This window comes from Bos javanicus, chromosome 16 (genome assembly GCF_032452875.1).
Source record: "Bos javanicus breed banteng chromosome 16, ARS-OSU_banteng_1.0, whole genome shotgun sequence".
NCBI classification, from domain to species: Eukaryota; Metazoa; Chordata; class Mammalia; order Artiodactyla; family Bovidae; genus Bos; species Bos javanicus.
In genome coordinates, this window is record NC_083883.1 from 28,081,727 (window position 1) to 28,101,578 (window position 19,852).

The 19,852-nt window shown below is 42.0% G+C and overlaps 1 protein-coding gene across 10 annotated transcripts in view; it reads right to left on the reverse strand.

The window, feature by feature from the left end:
- The window catches only part of NVL (nuclear VCP like), a 179,798-nt gene that overhangs the window by 72,624 nt on the left and 87,322 nt on the right, over nucleotides 1–19,852 (reverse strand). Inside the window, exon 23 of one of the 10 annotated variants that reach the window (XM_061382318.1) lies at nucleotides 14,809–15,408. The exons of the other annotated variants lie outside the window; for them this stretch is intronic. Within the exon in view, the coding sequence (XP_061238302.1) occupies nucleotides 15,364–15,408 (45 nt within the window). The 3' untranslated portion in view covers nucleotides 14,809–15,363. Of the gene's footprint in view, nucleotides 1–14,808; nucleotides 15,409–19,852 lie in introns of those variants that run through there. 10 annotated transcript variants of the gene reach the window in all.

Sequence of the window (19,852 nt, forward strand, 5' to 3'; positions counted from 1 at the left end):
AGAGTACATCATGCGAAATGCCAGGGTGGATGAACCACAAGCCAGAATCAAGATTGCTGGGAGAAATACCAATAACCTCAGATATGCAGATGGCACCACCCTTATGGCACTAAGTGAAGAGGAGTTAAAGAGCCTCTTGATGAAGGTGAAAGAGAAGAGTGAAAAAGTTGGCTTAAACTCAACATTCAAAAAACTAAGAGCATGGCATCCCGTCCCGTCACTTCATGGTGAACAGATGGGAAACAACAGTGACAGATTTCATTTTCTTGGGGTCCAAAATCACTGTGGACAGTGACTGCAGCTATGAAATGAAAAGACGCTTGCTTCTTGGAAGATAAGCTATGACAGATAGCATATTAAAAAGCAGAGACATTACTTTACCAACAAAGGTCCATATAGTCAAAGCTACTGTTTTTCCAGTAGTCATCTAGGGATGTGAGAGTTTTTTCCAGTAGTCATCTATGGATGTGAGACTATACAGAAGGCTGAGCACTGAAGAATTGATGCTTTTGAACTGTGGTGTTGGAGAAGACTCTTGAGAGTCCCTTGGACTGCAAGGAGATCAAACCAGTCCATCCTAAAGGAAATCAGTCCTGAATATTCATTGGAAGGACTAATGTTGAAGCTGAAACTCCAATACTTTGGCCACCTGATGTAAAGAGCTGACTCATTGCAAAAGACCCTGCTGCTGGGAAAGATTGAAGGCAGGAGGAGAAGGGGTCGACGGAGGATGGGATGGTTGGATGACATCACTGACTCAACGGACATGAGTCTGAGCAAGCTCCGGGAGATGGTGAAGGACAGGGAAGCCTGGGGTACTGCAGTCCAAGGGATCGCAGAGTCAGACACGACTGAGTGACTAAACAACACCTGGACTTATCAACTGCCTTTTTACCTTCCCACACCTCTCAGAGGAATGACTTGGGTTTTGCTCCAGGTTGAGCTGTACTGTCCACAACTAGCAGCAAACCTGCTCTCGGTCGTCAGTCAAGAAATATTTGTTGAACAAATTAATGAAATCTCTCCTCCCACTTACGTGACTGCCTTTCAGTTTCTGATTTCAAGTTACGAGTGGACTATGGACTGCAAACTACTATAGCTACTGTGCCCTGATGCCAATGAAAATTCAATCATTAGATTCACCTTAAATGAACTTGAGTTTCATCTAGCAACAGAAACTGTTACGGGTTCCCGAATGCAAACAAATTTAGGATTCTTCAAGATTTGAGACCTCATGTAAATCTGAAAGTCTTCCCCCTTTTCCAGCTTTGCCACATGCTGAGCAGCAGGAAAGAGGGCTCCTAATCTGTCCCTCAGCCCCTTTGCTGCCAATCACGCTGCTCCCTGCCCAGCACACCCTCTTGATCTGAAACGCCTCTCCTGCTCTCTTGCACTGTAAGAGAGGAACACGTGAACTTCCACTGGGGCAAATTTTGTCATGTGTCAGCTCACCCCACAGCTAGCTGCAAGGATTAGGCTAAAGGTGAAAGAAAGAAACAGGAGGTGGAAACTGTGGCACCAAAGCCATCCCTGGGTTGGTAACTCTCCAGACTTCACCTTGAGAAGGAGGGTGGCGAGCACGTCTGGATGGCACATATTTGCTCACCAAGGCCGGCTTGTTTGCTTGGTCAAGGTCAGCAGAAAGCCAAGGTTGGCAGAACCCACTTTCGCTTTCTCTTTTGTTTTCAACATGACTGAGGCTTTACCTGGTCATGTGTTGATGTTGTTTAGTTGCTCAGTCATGTCTAACTTTTGTAACCTTATGGACTGTGGCCCGCCAGGCTCCTCTGTCCATAGGACTTTCCAAGCAATAATACTGGAGTGGGTTGCCATCTCCTTCTCGAGGGGATCTTCCTGACCCAGGGATTGAACCTGTGTCTCCTGCATTGGTAGGCGAGTTCTTTACCTCTGAGCCACCAGGGAAGCATACAATATAGAAGCAGTCAATAATATTACAAAAATTTTGTATGGTGATAGATGCTGGCTAGACATTGTGGTGACTAATTCATAATGAATATAAATGTTAATGTACTATATTCTATACCTGAAACTAATGTATTATTGTATGTCAACTATATTCCAAGTGAAAAAAAAAATCACCTAGGGAGATCCAAGTTGCAGCTCCCCAAGCCCCACCCAGGGACTCTGACTCAGTAGGACTGCAGTGAGGCCCAGGTTGCATTTTTTAAAAAACATTTATTGAAGTAAAGTTGACTCACAAAGTTGTGTTAATGTCTGTTGTATTACAAAGTGATTCAGTTATATATATTCTTTTTTGTATTCTTCTCCATTGTGGTCTGTCACAGGATACTGAATGTGGTTGCCTGTGCAATATAGTTGGACCTTGTTGGGTATCCATCCTACATATAATAGTTTGTATCTGCTGGTCCCAAACTTTCAGTCCTTCCCTCCCCTCCACCTTGGCAACCACAACTCTGTGCTCTACGTGTGTGAGCTGATTTCTGTTTCGTAGATATGTCCATCTATGTTGTATGTTGGATACCACATGTAAGTGACAGCATGTTTGTCTCTTTCTTTCTGACTTACTTCACTTAGTATGATAATTTCTAGGCCCATCTGTGTGGCTGCGAGTGGCATTTCATCCTTTCTGATCGCTGAGTACTATTCCACTGTGTACATGTACCACATCTTCTTTGTCCATTCATCTGTCAATGCACATTTAGGTTGCTTCCACGGCTGGGCCATTGTAAATAGGGTTGCTATGAACATTAGGGTGCATGTATCTTTTCAAATCACAGTTTTGTCTGGATATACGCCTAGGAGTGGGACTGCAAGATCATACGGCAACTCCATTGTTAGTTTCTTGAGGAACCTCCATTCTGTTTGCCATAGTGGTTGTACCCTTTATATTTCCAGCAACATAAGAGGGGTCCCCTTTCTTCACATTCTCTGCAGCATTTATTATTTGTAGATTTTTTTCTGATGTAGACTATTTTTAAAGAGAATTGTATTTTATTTGTTACCATATTGTTCCCGCTTTGTATTCTTTCTGGCCAAGATGCACCTGTGATCCTAACTCCCTGACCAGGGATCAAATCCTCCAATGGAAGCTGAAGTCTTAACCACTGACGGCCAAGGCCCTGTAGATTTTTTAATGATGGCCACCGTGTCTGGTGTGAGGTGTTACATCATTGTAGTTTGATTTGCACCTAATAATTACCGATGAGTATCTTTTCATGTGCCTATTGGCCAGCTGTATGTCTTCTTTGGAGAAGTGTCTGTTTAGGTCTTCCACCCATTTTTTGGTTAGATCGTTTGGGGGTTTTTTTGTTGTTGTTTTGAATTGTATGAGTTGCTTGTATATTTTGGAAATTAAGTTCCTTATCCGTGGCATCATTTGCAAATATTTTCTCCCAATCTGTAGGCTTTTATTTTAGTGGTTTCCTTTGCTGTGCAACAGCTTATAAGTTTGATAGGTCCCATTTGTTTATTTTTGCTTTTATTTGTATTGACTTGGGAGACAGGCAGATAAGGTATTTTTTAAAAGCCTCAGTTGATTTTTCTGTCATCCAGAATTGAGAAACACCGACAGAGGATTCAAAGGCCTCTTGTAGCATGACAATTCAATAGTCTTGAGAAGGAGGCTGTAAGTAAACTGGAGGTACTGATCTGCAAGATAAAACTCAAATGGTAATGCTGCTAGATGACCTGAGATCCCTGGATGTGGAGAAATGACCATTGTTCTCCAGAATTCAATGGGATTTGAAAAGCACAATGCAAACAATGGTTTCCGATGATGCCTAAGGAGGGACTTGAGCATTGTCTAATGTCCCCAGACTTAAACATTTGTCCATTTTCTTACACCTTTTACTCCCAAGGCTGGAGAGTAAGATAGCTATTTCTCTGCCTACAGCCTGTTGTTGTTGTCACCCAGTCCTGTCCGACTCTTTGCGACCCCATGGACTGCAGCACGCCAGGCCTCCCTGTCCCTCACCATCTCCCAAAGTTTGCCCACGTTCATGTACATTGCGTCAAGGATGCCACCCAGCCATCTCATCCTCTGATGCCCTCTTCTCCTTCTGCCCTCAATCTTTCCCAGCATCAGGGACTTTTCCAATGACTTTTCTGCCTCCAGCCTACCCATTTAAAAATCACTATTTAAAATACACACAGGCAGTATCTCCCTGGTGGTCCAGTGGTTAAGTCTACAAAGCTTCCACTGCAGGCAGTGTGGGATCAACTCCTGGTCCACAGGTTCCAGCTCTGATTGGGGAATTAAGATCCTGCATGGCACGTGGCACAGCCAAAAATAAATGTATGTATGCGTTATATAAAACTAACACGTGGTATTTATGTATGTATATGAATTAAATGACAGGCTGTCTCAGACTTCCTTCACAATTATTCAGGGTGGGGAGTAGCAAGGGAAAGAACAGATGAAAAGATTAAGCATGACGTGGTCACTGGTGAAGCCGGGTGATGAGGCACATGGGAATCATTCTGTTTAGTTGAACCATGTGGCATTGGTAAATTTGATCCTTTTAACTTACAAACATGACCATTTCATTTGGTATAACTTAATGATTTTTTTATACATGTATTTGAATATTTCCATGGTGAACAGTGAAATCACACACTCAGCTATATCCTCATTCCTCTTGTTTTTACCTTTGTGCTTACATTTTGCAGTGTAGAGCTTGACCAATAGTTAACTCCTGAAAAGGACCCTGCTGCTGCTGCTAAGTCACTTCAGTTGTGTTTGACTCTGTGCGACCCCATACACAGCAGCCCACCAGGCTCCCCTGTCTCTAGGATTCTCCAGGCAAGAACACTGGAGTGGGTTGCCATTTCCCTCTCCAATGCATGAAAGTGAAAAGTGAAAGTGAAGTCACTCAGTCGTGTCTGACTCCTAGCGACCCCGTGGACTGCAGCCTACCAGGCTCCTCCATCCATGGGGTTTTCCAGGCCAGAGTACTGGAGTGGGGTGCCATTGCCTTCTCCAAAAAGGACCCTATACAGTCACTATACAGACAGAGTATCTGAAGAACTATGGATGGAGGTTCGTACCATTGTACAGGAGGTGGTGACTAAAACCATCCCCAAGAAAAAGAAATGCAAGAAGGCAAAGTGGTTGCCTGAGGAGGCCCTAAAAATAGCTGAGAAAAGAAGAGAAGAGAGGCAAAGGAGGAAGGGAAAGATATACCCATCTGAATGCAGAGTTCCAGAGAATAGCAAGAAGAGATCCTCTGAACTGAACAATGCAAAGAAACAGAGGAAAACAACAAACTGGGAAAGACTAGAGATCTCTTCAAGAAAATCAGAGATACCCAAGGGTATATTTCACGCAAAGATCAGCACAATAAAGGACAGAAACAGCAAGGACCTAACAGAAGCAGAAGAGATTAAGAAAGGTGGCAAGAATACACAGAAGAACTGTACAAAAAAGTCCTTTAATGACCCAGATAACCATGATGGTGTGGTCACTCACCTAGAACCAAATATTCTTGAGTGAGAAGTCAAGTGAGCCTTAGGAAGCATCACTACGAACAAAGCTAGTGGAGGTGATGGAATTCCAGCTGAGCTAATTCAAATCTACAAGATGATGCTGTGAAAGTGCTGCACTCAATATGCCAGCAAATTTGGAAAACTCAACAGTGGCCACAGGACTGGAAAAGGTGTTTTCATTCCAGTCCCAAAGAAAGGCAATGCCAAAGAATGTCCAAATTACCGTATGACTGCCCTCATTTCACATGCTAGCGAGATTATGCTCAAAATCCTTCAAGCTAGGTTTCAGCAGTATGTGAACTGAGAAGTTCCAGATGTCCAAGCTGGTTTTAGAAAAGGCAGAGGAACCAGAGATCAAATTGCCAACATCTGTTGGATCATAGAAAAAGCAAAGGAATTCCAAAAAACATCTACTTCTGTTTCACTGACTATGCTAAAGCCTTTAACTCTGTGGATCACAACAAACTATGGAAAATTCTTTAAAAGATGGGAATACCAGATCACCTTACCTGTCTCCTGAGAAACCTGTATGCAGGACAAAAAGCAACAGTTAAAACAAGACATAGAACAACCGACTGGTTCCAAATTGGGAAAGCAGTACATCAAGGCTGTATATTGTCACTCTGCTTATTTAACTTCTATGCAGAGTCCATCATGCAAAATGCCAATGCTGGGCTGCATGAATCACAAGCTAGAATCAAGATTACTGCGAGAAATATCAACAACCTCAAATATGCAGATGATGCCACTTTAATGGCAGAAGGTGAAAAGGAACTAAAGAGCCTCTTGATGAAGGAGAAAGAGAAAAGTGAAAAAGCTGGCATAAAACTCAACATTCAGAAAACTAAGATCATGGCATCCAGTCCCATCACTTCATGGCAAATAGATGGGGAAAAAGTGGAACAGTGACAGGTTTCATTTTTTGGGGTTTCAAAGTCACTGCAGATTGTGACTAGAGCCATGAAATTGAAAGACGTTTGCTCCTTGGAAGAAAAGCTATGACCAACCTAGACAGCGTATTAAAAAGCAGAGCCATTACTTTGCCAACAAAGGTCCATATAGTCACAGCTATGGTTTTTCCAGTAGTCATGTATGGATGTGAGAATTGGATCATAAGGATGGTTGAGCACCAAAGAACTGATGCCTTTGAACTGTGATGGTGGAGAAGACGCTTGAAAGTCACTTGGACTGCAGAGATCAACCCAGTCAATCCTAAAGGAATTCTACCCTGAGTATTCATTGGAAGGACTGAGGCTGAAGCTGCAGCTCCAATGCTTTGGCCACTTTATGTGAAGAGCCGACTCACTAGAAAAGACCCTGATGCTGGGAAAGACTGAGGGCAAGAGGAGGAGAAGGGGGTGACAGAGGATGAGATGGTTGGATGGCATCACTGATGCAGTGGACATGAATATGAGCACACTCAGGGAGATTGCAGAGGACAAGGAAGAATGGCATGCTGCAGTTCATGGAGTCACAAAGAGTCAGACATGACATAGCAACTGAACAACAAATGGTCACTTCAAAGCTTGTCTGCTACAATCTTATGAGTTTTCTGGGTGGCAAGAGTGTACAGTTTCTGATATTAGTTGCTTGAGTTCAAAGGAAAAAAAAAGTTATTCACTATTTAATAAAGAATATTATTACTACAACTCACACTAGTTAATGACACAGAAGTCCATTTTCTGCCCCCCAAAGCCAGTAAGATGTAGGAGAAGGGCAAAGACTTTAAAGGTAAGACACTCTCGAGTTTGATTTTTCCAGATAATAATTTATTAGCTGAGAACCAAGATAAGTTGTTCAACCTCTCTGAGCCTCGTGCTAATTTGCTGCAGTTGTGTTTGATTTTTTGTGACCCTATGGACCGTAGCCCGCCAGGCTCCTCTGTCCATGGGATTCTCCAGGCAAGAATACTGGAGTGAGTTGCTGTGCCCTTCTCCAGGGATCTTCCCAACCCAGGGATCAAATCCATGTCTCTTATGTCTCCTGCACTGGCAGGAGGGTTATCACTAGTGTCGCCTGGGAAGCCTCTCTGAGCCTCAGTTTTCTCAAATATAAAATGAAGATACTATTTGTCTCAGTTTTAATATGTCAGTAAAGAAACAGTCTGTAAGTCCATCTTCCTCTTCTTTCCTCATCCCATGCCGCTGGCAATAACAACAAAGCCCGTGATATTTTGTTTATCAAAGCACAAATGCTCCAAACCTCTGCCATGCAAGGTACAAAATTAAAGTGGCACAAATAATTTCATTTTTAATAAGTGACTCTACGTTGGACTACAAACTGAGTTTGACAATAAAGTGTCAAGAGAATCTGTTGCTCCAACATCCAAGTTCTAAGTGAGCTGAGAATAATGGAGGCAAATGAATAAAAAAGCAAAAGCAGATATGAAATAGATGTTCCAAAAGTGCTGAATTAATTAATTTGCTTGTTGTTTAGTTGCCAAGTCTGACTCTTTTGTGACCCCATGGACTGTAACCCACCAGGCTCACCCATCCATAGCATTTCCCAGGCAAAATGACCGGAGTGGGTTGCATCTCCTTCTCCCGGGGATCTTCCCAAGCTAGGGATCAAACTCACATCTCCTGCTTGGCAGGTGGATTTTTTACCACTGACCCACCCAGAGAACCCAGACTTTCTTATACATATACTGCAAAACAGCGATTCTCAGGTCCCTGAATTAAGCTACTTCTGCCACCTGGTATTTCCACTTTTAACAGCCTCAGTTTCTGTGAAACTCATTTAGCTTTCTGTAATATTAGTTTTGAGAAAGTTCAAGCTAGAAAAACTTCCTGGAGTCTGTAAAGAAGACCCATTGTTCATTTATCAGGCTCACTCAGTCACAGAGTAGGAGAGCAGATTTTCCTGTCTGTGTAAAGGTAATTAGCATTTGTAATAAACAGCAGTTGTAATAAATATATATAATCTCTTTTTAAAGCTTTCTGCTTTAGAGAGAGAATACTTATGTAGAGCAAGCTCTTAGAAATAGTTTCTTTTGAATGCCTTGAGCACACCTAGAGGGGTTCCTTAGCCATGGAGGAGTATTGCTAAAAGGACTTCTGACAAGCAATAAGTAAGTGCTAGAGGAGGCCACTGGAGAAGGAAATGCAACCCACTCCAGTGTTCTTGCCTGGAAACTCCCATGGACGGAGGAGCCTGGTAGGCTGCAGTCCATGGGGTCGCAAAGAGTCGGACAGAACTGAGCAACTTCACTTTCACTTTTCACTTTCATGCGTTGGAGAAGGAAATGGCAACCCACTCCAGTGTTCTTGCCTGGAGAATCCCAGGGACAGGGGAGCCTGATGGGCTGCCGTCTATGGGGTCGCACAGAGTCGGACACGACTGAAGCGACTTAGCAGCAGCAGCAGCAGCAGAGGCCACACCTCCAGAACTTTGCTGATTTCTCTTCAGAGAGCCATGAGCCATGAAGTTCCAGTCTGGTAGATTCCTCAGGTGAAAACAACATAAAATCTGCACCAAATCCCCCCACTGTTGACAGTGCTTTGTGCCATTGAGCAAGTGATTGAATTGTGTTGTTAAAAAGCTACTTTGTTCTTATTATGTGTCAAGTGCTGTAATGCAAAAATAAACTAAGGACTCTGCCACTGAGAATCTAGTACTTAAAGCATATAGTCTAGGTCAGAACAGTGAGCAAAAAGCAGAGTGAGGGATTGGGCAAGACTTCTCAATAGGAGTGTTTCAAGCCTGGAAGAGGGTCCTGTGTTTAGGTGGATTTGCCAGGTCATGGGAACCTCGTGAGCCAAGGCCGAGATGTGAAACAATACGGTGTTCTACTGGAATGGCAATGAATCCAGTCAGGGGAGAGGAGGTTGGATGGGTGTCAGAGGTGTACTGCCTGCAAAGGTCCATGCATAACGAGACCAATGAGTTTAGGCCACAGGAGGCCTGAAAAGTGACATAATGAATAAGTATCTTCTGACGGCAATCCTGGTTTTAGTAAGAGTTTGGAATAGGACATTAATTAGGTCAAAGTAAACATATGAAGGCTGATTACAGCTTGAACTAGGTCAGTGTCCGTGAGAATAAATAATGAATGACTGATCACTGATAAGTAGTACTCAAGATGACTTTCATCCTTCTGGCTTGGGTGATGAGGACTGTGGGAGGCAGAGAAAGTGTTTCAGTGCAGAGGTAGGGCATAAAAGCAAAGGAAGCAACTGTTGAGTTTCTCCATCTTGAGGCTTACTGCAGTCTTGGAAAATAGAACATCCTTGTCTATGATGTAATGTGGACTGTTCACCTGCACACCTAGGAAAGAGGTCTTTGGAACAAACTTTGCCAAGTTCCTCCTGCTCTCCTCTTAGGGGCAAAGCTTGCCTGGAAGTGGGACCAGACTGCATGGCCAACATGCCCTCTAAAGAAACATTCCAGACAACCTTGATGGCTACAGACATCCTTGAAGCTCACATTCTCCCAAGTGGAGAGAGAGACATTAGAACTGGGGTAATTTAAACAACCAAATTCCACCCCACTCACCTCTTTAACCTTTCTTAACTCTAACCAGCTGAAAGGACAGTATGAGCAACATGCCTGGTGTTTTAGGGGGAAAAGAAACATGTGGCTGGCTTTTCTTCAAGTATACTGGGCTCTGTGTGGTTCTTTACCTTTAAATGACCTACATTTTTAATACTGCTACTCCTATCCTTTTAAATTTTTGAAATGTGTATTATAAATAAAATCATATGAAATCATAAATTATAGATAAATCTTCATAAGTTTAAAAAAAAAAACCTTTTTAACTGATGTGAACATACTTACAGAAAAGAGCTATGATAAGCATATGGAGCAATGAGTCATCACTAACACACGCAGGAAACTGTTATCAGATCCAGGAGGGTATGGCCAGCAACCTAGAGGCCACGCCACTTGGTGCTTCTTCCAGGCACTGCCCTCTAATATTAACCATAAGCCTGACTTCTAACTTATATTCAGAGTACATCATGAGAAACACTGGACTGGAAGAAACACAAACTGGAATCAAGATTGCCGGGAGAAATATCAATAACCTCAGATATGCAGATGACACCACCCTTATGGCAGAAAGTGAAGAGGAACTCAAAAGCCTCTTGATGAAAGTGAAAGTGGAGAGTGAAAAAGTTGGCTTAAAGCTCAACATTCAGAAAACGAAGATCATGGCATCTGGTCCCATCACTTCATGGCAAATAGATGGGGAAACAGTGCAAACAGTGTCAGGCTTTATTTTTCTGGGCTCCAAAATCACTGCAGATGGTGACTGCAGCCATGAAATTAAAAGACACTTACTCCTTGGAAGGAAAGTTATGACCAAACTAGATAGCATATTGAAAAGCAGAGACATTACTTTGCCAACAAAGATTCGTCTAGTCAAGGCTATGGTTTTTCCTGTGGTCATGTATGGATGCGAGAGGTGGATTGTGAAGAAGGCTGAGCGCCGAAGAATTGATGCTTTTGAACTGTGGTGTTGCAGAAGACTCTTGAGAGTCCCTTGCACTGCAAGGAGATCCAACCAGTCCATTCTGAAGCAGATCAGCCCTGGGATTTCTTTGGAAGGAATGATGCTAAAGCTGAAACTCCAGTACTTTGGCCACCTCATGTGAAGAGTTGACTCACTGGAAAATACTGATGCTGGGAGGGATTGGGGGCAGGAGGAGAAGGGGACGACAGAGGATGAGATGGCTGGATGGCATCACTGACTCGATGGACGTGAGTCTCAGTGAACTCTGGGAGTTGGTGATGGACAGGGAGGCCTGGTGTGCTGCGATTCATGGGGTCGCAAAGAGTCGGACACGACTGAGCAACTGATCTGATCTGATCTGACTTCTAATGGCATTGACCAGCTGCCTTTTTGAATTTTATATATTAATACGTAGAACTGCCCAAGATGATTTCAGGACAGGCTTCTTCCACTCAGTATCTGTGAGAATCATCTGTGTGTTGCGTATAGTTCATCATCACTGTGTAGTATTCCAGTGCATGAAGATACCACGTTTATCCGCTCTACTATTGATGGATACTTTGGTTTCCATTTCTGGTCAATTATGAATTTTGCTGCCTTTGTGTATGCATTTCTATTTTGGATATATGTGTTAAGAGTGAAACTGTTGGTTATAGGTTATTCACTTGTTCCTTTATCTTTTTTCATATGACACAGTGAGGTTTCTATTACCCAATGAATCAACACTTACAGTTCTCCCACAGAGGGAGACGCTGGGCACAGTGTCTAATTTTGGCAGTCCTGTTGCCTAAGAACATTTAATATTTATTATTAAATGCTTCCTGTGATCCAGGCACTGGGCTGGATGCTAAGGAGACAAGCCCGACAGGATCCCTCCCCTCATGAAACTTAGCAGGAGACCCAAAGTCAGTCAGTCAACTATAACACCTGCATATTTAATTGAATTTGTTGTCCTTATTTTATAAAAAATAAGTTGAAAATTAAAAATGCTGATGCCAGCACAAGCATAGGTCTCATGGAACTAAAGCAATGGAGTTAAGGATAGCATCTGAATGATGTGGGATTCCGTTTTATCCCAAATGTACCTGGCCCCTAGGCTTTGGAACTGAGTGGTGCAAAAATACATCCAAATCCATTCAGTTCTGAGTTCAACAGTGAGAGAGATAAACAATGACTGAAGATTGTGCCTAACACATAACTAACTTGCTTTCTCACTATTTCAGCTTTGGGAAGTAAGACCCTCTTGTAAACACAACTTTGATGGATAACAGGAGAATTAGTTTCCCAGACATCAGTCCCTCTCACATCTTGAGGTTTCTACCATCTGTCAGATCATTTATTCTCTTCCTGCATTTCCCTCTCCAGCCTTCAGGACTCAGCTGAGGTGAGGCATCATTTTCTTTGGAGAACTCTCCCTGACCCCGTGATGAACCAGCTGCCTTTCCTCTGGGCTCCTCCTAACAGCATCTGCTCTCATCCCTTCACAGCCATTTGCGCGCGGTTTTGCAACTTCCTCCTTGTCTCAACACGCCATTAACTAGGATATTAGACTGGCTGCTCTAAGAGACAAAAATTTAACTGGCTTAAGCAAGATAAAGGTCATACATAAAAGTTCAGGCTAAATGAGCCTTGAGTGGTGAGAAAACTGCCCAACAAGTGCTTAGGGACCTTAAGTTTCTTATGTCTTATGGTTCTGTCACCTTCTAGAATGTCACTATTTATATGGTCAAAGCCAGTCTTCACTTCATCATTCCAGCCTAGGGAAGGGAGAACTAGAATTAAATGGGCAAACAGTGTTTTCTTTTTTAAACCAGGTGTGGTTTCTGAGGACATTTTCCAGAGTCTGCTTATGGGCTAAGATGCATTGAGTTCAAGGCAGATTGCCCCCATTTAATGATAGGTTTGCAGTTCAAGTGTCTTCTTTTTAAGGGTGTGACCAGAACTGAGGTCATCACCAGTGTTAATATTACACTAGACAGAACACAGTCACTCTCCTGGCAGCAAGAACTCTTCCTACTAAAAGGAAGAAGGGAAGAATGTATATTATGGGACAATTGGCTATTTCCGCTATACATATCAAATTAGGCAGTAAGTTCCGAGTTTACCAGTATGTTATCAGTGCGCAGCACAAAGCATTTAATGAGGTTGCTGAATCTTTCACAATGCTAGAACAGAGGATACAACTCCAGATGTTTCCTAACACAGGGCTGGAACTTTTTCTCAAGAGAAAGAAAAGCCGGATGGACAGCTGTGGACCAGAATTCAGCTGTTCCATATACACGCATGTATATACAGCAGGTGACTGTGAAGAAGCTCTTCTTTTTAGTAAAATGAAGATGCTATTCGATCCCTATGGTATGGGGAGTAAGAGTTGGGAGAATTAAAATACAACACTGTCCAGCACACAGATGGTGCTTAGAACATGTTATCTTTCCTTCCTTATGGAGAGTGTTGGCAATATTCTCTGTGACATTAGTTGGTTAACCTCCTGCCCAATAACTCCCTGCTGTCCAACGTACATCACAGCTGATTTGCAAAGCTGACAGACAAACGCAGCCTAACCTGTGATGCAGTCAACACTTGGCATTTAGGATAAGCTAAACAACCAGAAAGTTTGGTACTTTAGACTTGTCTAGAAATTGTCAAGAAAATTCAATTGTCAAGACAATCTTCACTATCTCTTATATTACATATACGACATACCAGACTGCGTTTCTCTCTTGATTTGGCTGATACCAAGCCCAATCAAATCTGTTACTCAAATTACATAACTCTTTAAGACCTTGTGGCCTACACTTTTTAGCTTTCATTCTTAATCATCTATGCTGAAGACATGACCCTGATTTGCTTTTTCTTTTGGTGTTCTTCCTCTGGGGTCCTACAGCACCCTCCTTTTCATGCCCCTCCCTTGGGTATTGTGATACTCTGGTTAGAAGCCTATATTCGGTCGTGAACTCGAAAAAAAAGGACTGTGCCTTACTTACCTGACTTGCTTTGATCTATTACTATTTTCTTCATTTTATCAATCACATTTTTAAAAGTAGCATAAACACTTTTGTAGAGTCAGGTGGAATAGAAAATTTGGAAGGGGAGAAAGTGGGTAACCAAAGCCATCTACACAGTCTCAGAAGACACTGAGCAGCGCTGTAAATCAGCAATGAGATACAAGAGGACACAAACCCTTCTGAAATTATCAGCTAGAGACTTGCCAAGAGTGCACAGAGGCAAATGTGAAGGGGCTCCCGACTGACTGAATCTGGGACGATTCCAACAACATAAAAGAGAAGACACTAAAACAGTAGCAATACCTCAGTGTGATGAGAGTAACTTTATAGTGTAAGAAGCTTGGCAGAACCCTCTTAAGTGATCAAAGTGAACATCACTAGTAATGGAACAAACCAAGACTGCACCTACCTGACAGGATGCAGTGGGAAGACCATCACTTCATGATATTTATTCCTGCCAAAGAGGTACAAGCTGCATTTAATTATGGGGAAACATCAGACAAACTCACATTGAAGGCATTTTACAAAGTAACTGGCCAATAACCTTCAAAAGTATCAAAAGTTAAGACAGAAGCTGTTCTGGACTTTAAGGAAAATAGCAGGATTTCTCTGGTGGTTCAGTGGTTAAGAATCTGCCTGCCAATGTGGGAGACACAGGTTTGATCCCTGGTTTGGGGAAGATCCCACATGGTTCGGGGAAGATCCCACATGCGGCAGGGCAACTAGAGCCTGTGCTCTGCAACAAGAGAAGCGGCTGCCACGAGAAGCCCACACAACAGGAAGAGTAGCCCCTACTTGCCACAGCTGGAGAAAGCCTGCGTGCAGCAACGAAGACCCAGTGCACCCCCCGCCCCCAAAAGAAAAGCAAGGAGTTGCAACAGCTAATTCCAAACTAGATTCCTTTGTTATAAAGGACTTTATTGGGACAACTGGAGAAACCTGAATGCAGCCTGAGGATTTGGCAGGGAAGTACCACAGCTGACATGGCTGATCTGATGTGGATGGCTGGTTATGTAGGGGACTATCCTGCTGTGCAGGAAATATAAAGTATTTACTGGTAATCAGGCATCAGGTTGGGAAGCACCCCCAGATGGTTTTGGGGGGGAAGTTCTTTTTACTGTAATTACAACTTTTCTGTAGTACAGTCGAGGTTGTTTCAAAATAAACATTTTTTTTAAAATAAACATTTTTATTTTAAAAAGGTTATCTGTTACTTTACTTTGACAATTTTTTTTTTCCCCTTAAATAGGAGGTAGGGTGTTTCCATATGAGGTTGTCCAGATGGGAAGAATCTTCAGCTTTGACTTGGCCTCATTAATTTGAGGATAAAACACTTATGTGAGACCACATGTGTCAGGTTGAAAGTGGGCAGCTCAGAGCACGTGGGCATCTCTGGCATCTCGAGGCACTGGACTGTCGGAAGGCTCGCTGCTGGAGAAGTCACCGGCTGAGGGACCACTGGAGAGCCTCATACATTGCTCGATCCTGAGAGGAGAGGAGAGGACAGAATATGGAGCTAGACACTGAAATGAGCTGAACTGTGTTCCCCAAAATTCAGATGTTGAAGTCCTCACCTCCAGTACCTCAGAGTGTGACTGGATTTGGAAATGAGGGTCTTAAAGCGATTTAAGTTAAAATGAAGTCATTAGGGTGGGCTTTAGTTATCCAGTATGATCTGGTGTCCTCGTAAGAGGAGGAGTAAGACACAGACATGCACAGAGGGAAGACTATGTAAAGACTAAGGCACAGGAGACCACGTAAAGATTAATTTAAAAAATTCTATATATTTATTTCAGTGATTTTTTCCAAGTACCTCTCTCTTCTTTTTTTTTGGTCGCATTATGCAACTTGCCGGATCTTAAGTTTCCTGTCCGGGGACTGAACCTGGGCCCATGGCAGTGAAAACATCATTTTGTAACCCTTGGACCAACTCCTGGCAAGTAGCTCTCAAACAGTGTCAACAGTGAATATAAAACAGGTATTAGTGAAATGCTGAATTAACTCTGAAGTAGGATAAGAGGGCCTTGGTATTTCAACTCACTGCTAAATAATAAAGGTGTAGTAAAGACATTCAATCTTAAGGGAGATCAACCCTGAATATTCACTGGAAGGACTGATGCTGGAATTCCAAACAACTCGCTGGAAAAGTCCCCGATGTTGGGTAAGATTGAGGGCAGAAGGAGTAGAGGGCGTCAGAGGATGAGATGGCTAGACAGCATCACCAATGCAATGAACATGAACTTGGGCAAACTTTGGAAGATGGTGAGGGTCAGGGAGGCCTGGCGTGCTACAGTCTATGGGGTCACAAAGAGTCAAACAGGACTGAACAACAACAAACATTTTAAGCATGCTGTGTTTACAGCCAGATTAAAGTGATTCCCTTTTTAATAATAATGTTTTAAATTATAAAACATTTATTGTAGAAATATTAGAAAATACAGATCAGCAGAAAAAATTAAAAAGTAATCCTTAATTTTCAGAAATAACTATCACTACTACTTTGGTCCTCAAGGTCTTTTAAATTATTATTTTTTTAGTATTTAAGTTTTTAAATTAGGTAATACATTTACATGGTTCAAAATTCAAATAAGATGAAAGGTTCATTTTCAAACTTCTGTCCTCCAGTCACCCAGTTTCTCTCCCCACAACCATCATTAGTTTCATAAGGGCCAGTTACGATGCCAAACAAGGAAAGCTGTCTCTCTACCTTAACTGTTGTGCCTTAATTTTTTAAAAGATCTCACAAAGTAATAATCAGCTTGGTCATCTATTTATTATTTATTCAAAATTCATACTATGCCTATCTCCAAAAGAGAAGTGACAGCTTATGATTCACTAGGGTAGTTTTCAGAAATTAAATATTTCAAAGTTTTAAGGTTTATGACCATCAAAAGTATTAAAGAGAATATACTGGAATCAAGTAGTATCACCGGGACACACACGTAGCCTTCCTGTGGATGTTCTTCAGAGGATAAAAAAAATTATAGTGTGTGGAACCACTGGTTTAGATATGTGAGTAATAAAATCAGTCACATTGCCATTGTCACACTGTGCTGATACCTTCTAAGCAAAAGTTACTTGCAAACTATTTTCTAACACTGAAGGAATTTGAGTGGTCAGGTTAATACGTATTCTATGTACACATCTATGGTAGTGTTTACAACTCTTCAATTGCTCAAAATGGTTCCTAACTCAGGTCTTATGCAATTCTATACCTTGTGAGTCTAGCACAAAGCCTGGCATGTGTATGGCAGGTACATGATACATATATGTTTCTGGATGGGTGAAAGGATGGGCTCCTAGGCAACTCAATACACAGCTAGAGGCAAGAGCAACTCTACTTGGGAAGTTTTTCTCTCTCAATGTGACAGACTTGATCAAGCAAATGGATGAACCATATAATCCTGAGTGTGAAGAAGAGAATCAAGTGTGCCAGCCAGTGGGTGTGAAAAACACTAGACCAATGAATTAATAAAACAGGAGGGTCTATGGTATGGTTTTAATAGAGGAGGAAGGAAAAAAATACCTAATTTATGTTTGAGTGAGGTTTCCTTCCTGACAGTTGAACAATGTCATTGTAGGCAGAGGGAAAAGCCTACATTTGAGATAATATATAGACGGGAAAACAATTTCAAGGTCTCAACATTTACTGATGTTAACCCAGGCTCAGGTTTCTGGTGAGCAGTTATTACTGAAAAAAACCAAACCAACAAAGTAAGTTATGCTTTATAAGTCTGTGAAGTGACACATATTGGACAATGGTTTCATTCAGGGAAGAAAGTAACAGATGACTAGGAAGAAACTGGCAAAAAGAGTACAATCGTCTAAGTTGGGGTATCTGGCGTAATGAATTGCCCATCTATTCAGTCTTCTTAGGATCACAGTAGGACGTGGCCTCTCATGAGAAACTAGGACTGGGCAGGGATCTTCAGATGGAGCCTGAAAGTTTGGTAGCAATGAAGTAGGAATGAATGAGGAATACAGGCAGAGTCTCAGAAGGAATGTTTGCAAACTGTGTTCCCCTCTCACCCTCAGCTGGTTATGAGGATTCATTGGGTCAGATGACAAGTTTCTGCATCTGGCCTCTAAACCAGACCCTACTATCATGTTGCCAATTGCTGGACACTTCGAATCCACTTCACACGCTGTTGTTTTCCAACCTCAAACTAAAAACCATGTGGCACCAGGGAGCTGACTGCCTCAAGGAAAGAGAAGGCACCAGCTAGCAGGGCAGATTTACCTAGCCTGAGAACAGGCTGGACATTTCTGAACTACACGGACCAGCTCTGTGGACCTTGGCACAGAATGTGCACACCGTTCTTTCATTTTTCTTTTTCCTTTTTCGACATCTCCCAATCATTTATTTAATGTTAACTCACTTCAAAGCAACTGCTATCTCTGTAAGTATGTCTGAAAGGTTAAAATGTAAAATGTAATTAAATGTTCCTTTTGTGTTTAACAAGCCTAGTAGATTTTCTTTTAGTGTGAAAAGACTTAAGTTCGCCTTATCTATAGCTTTTTATCCTAGGGCCTGAAGTCATGATCTTTAGAAAACTACGTTACCGCTTACATTCCACCTGGCCAGAGAATCTAACTTTTGAGCTAATCATAGTGATTCGTTTTGCCATGGGCTCTAACCTGAGCTGGACCAATCACAGGTTCCCTGAAACTCTCCTGTTGGAGCTATCAGGAAATTCTCTTGCTATGGGGGTTAATAAACAAGTAGCCTGTATGTCTGGGCCTGCAGGCAGCCTTTTCCCCCAAGAAACAAAGCAATGAAGTTTTTGGATCCAGCATGCCTGAAGCCAGCAGTACTCTCAACTTCCTTATATGTGGAATGGATTCCTCTTTACTCCCACTTAGAGAGTTGGGTTTCTGTCATTTACAACTAAAGGAACCCTAATATTAAAAGTAGAAAGAGGTGGGTTACAAATGAGCCACTCAATCCTACGTTCAGAATTGTATCAACAAACGCCACACCTGTCTTTTGGTTTGATTTTTCAAATGGATTCTGTTTGACTATCCAACTTCTCTAATTTCAACTGAATTCTCCTAAATCAGAAGAAGGCTTCCCGAAAATAGAGTGGTCATACGATCCAGCAATCCCACTCCTGGGCACCCTTCTGGAAGAATGAGATAACGTCCATTTGCAGCAACATGCACAGACTGAGATTATCATACTAAGTGAATTAAGTCGGACAAAGAGAAAAATACCACATGAAATTACTTATACGTAGAATCTAAACAGGACACAAATTAATTTATTTACAAAACAGACTCACAGACAAAGAAAACAAACTTATGGCTACCAAAGGGGAAAGGGGCTGGGGAAGAGACAAATTAGGAGTTCATGACTAGCAGATACAAACTACTATACATAAAAGAGATAGCAAATTGCACAGAGGTCCAATAGATAGGGCTCCATGCTTTCACTGCCAGGGGCCTGGGGTTCAATTCCTGGTTGGGGAACTAAGATCCTGCAAGCGTCATAGCTCGGCCAGAATAAATAAGCAAACTAGATAAAGAAGACCTTACTGAATAGCAACAGGGAACTATATTTAATATCTTAAAATAATAATGAAAATATGAAAAGTATATATATACACACACATATATAATATACATAAATATATATCTGATTCAACTTTGCTGTACACCAGAAACTAACACAACATTGTAAATCAACTATGCTTCAACTAAGAACAATTTAAGGAAGGAAGATGTTCTCTGGCACAGCTGTGGACTGTGAAGGATGAGAATCAGAAAGCAGAGACTGAGTGCCCGCCCCCCACCAAACGTAACATCCACTGGTTTCAAATCTACCAGCAGAGTTTCAGAACAGGTAACAAAATAAAGATTTACTCCTTAATTATCACAAATACAAGGATGAAAATGTGGCCCAATTTAAGGATAGGTCAAGCAAGCAATT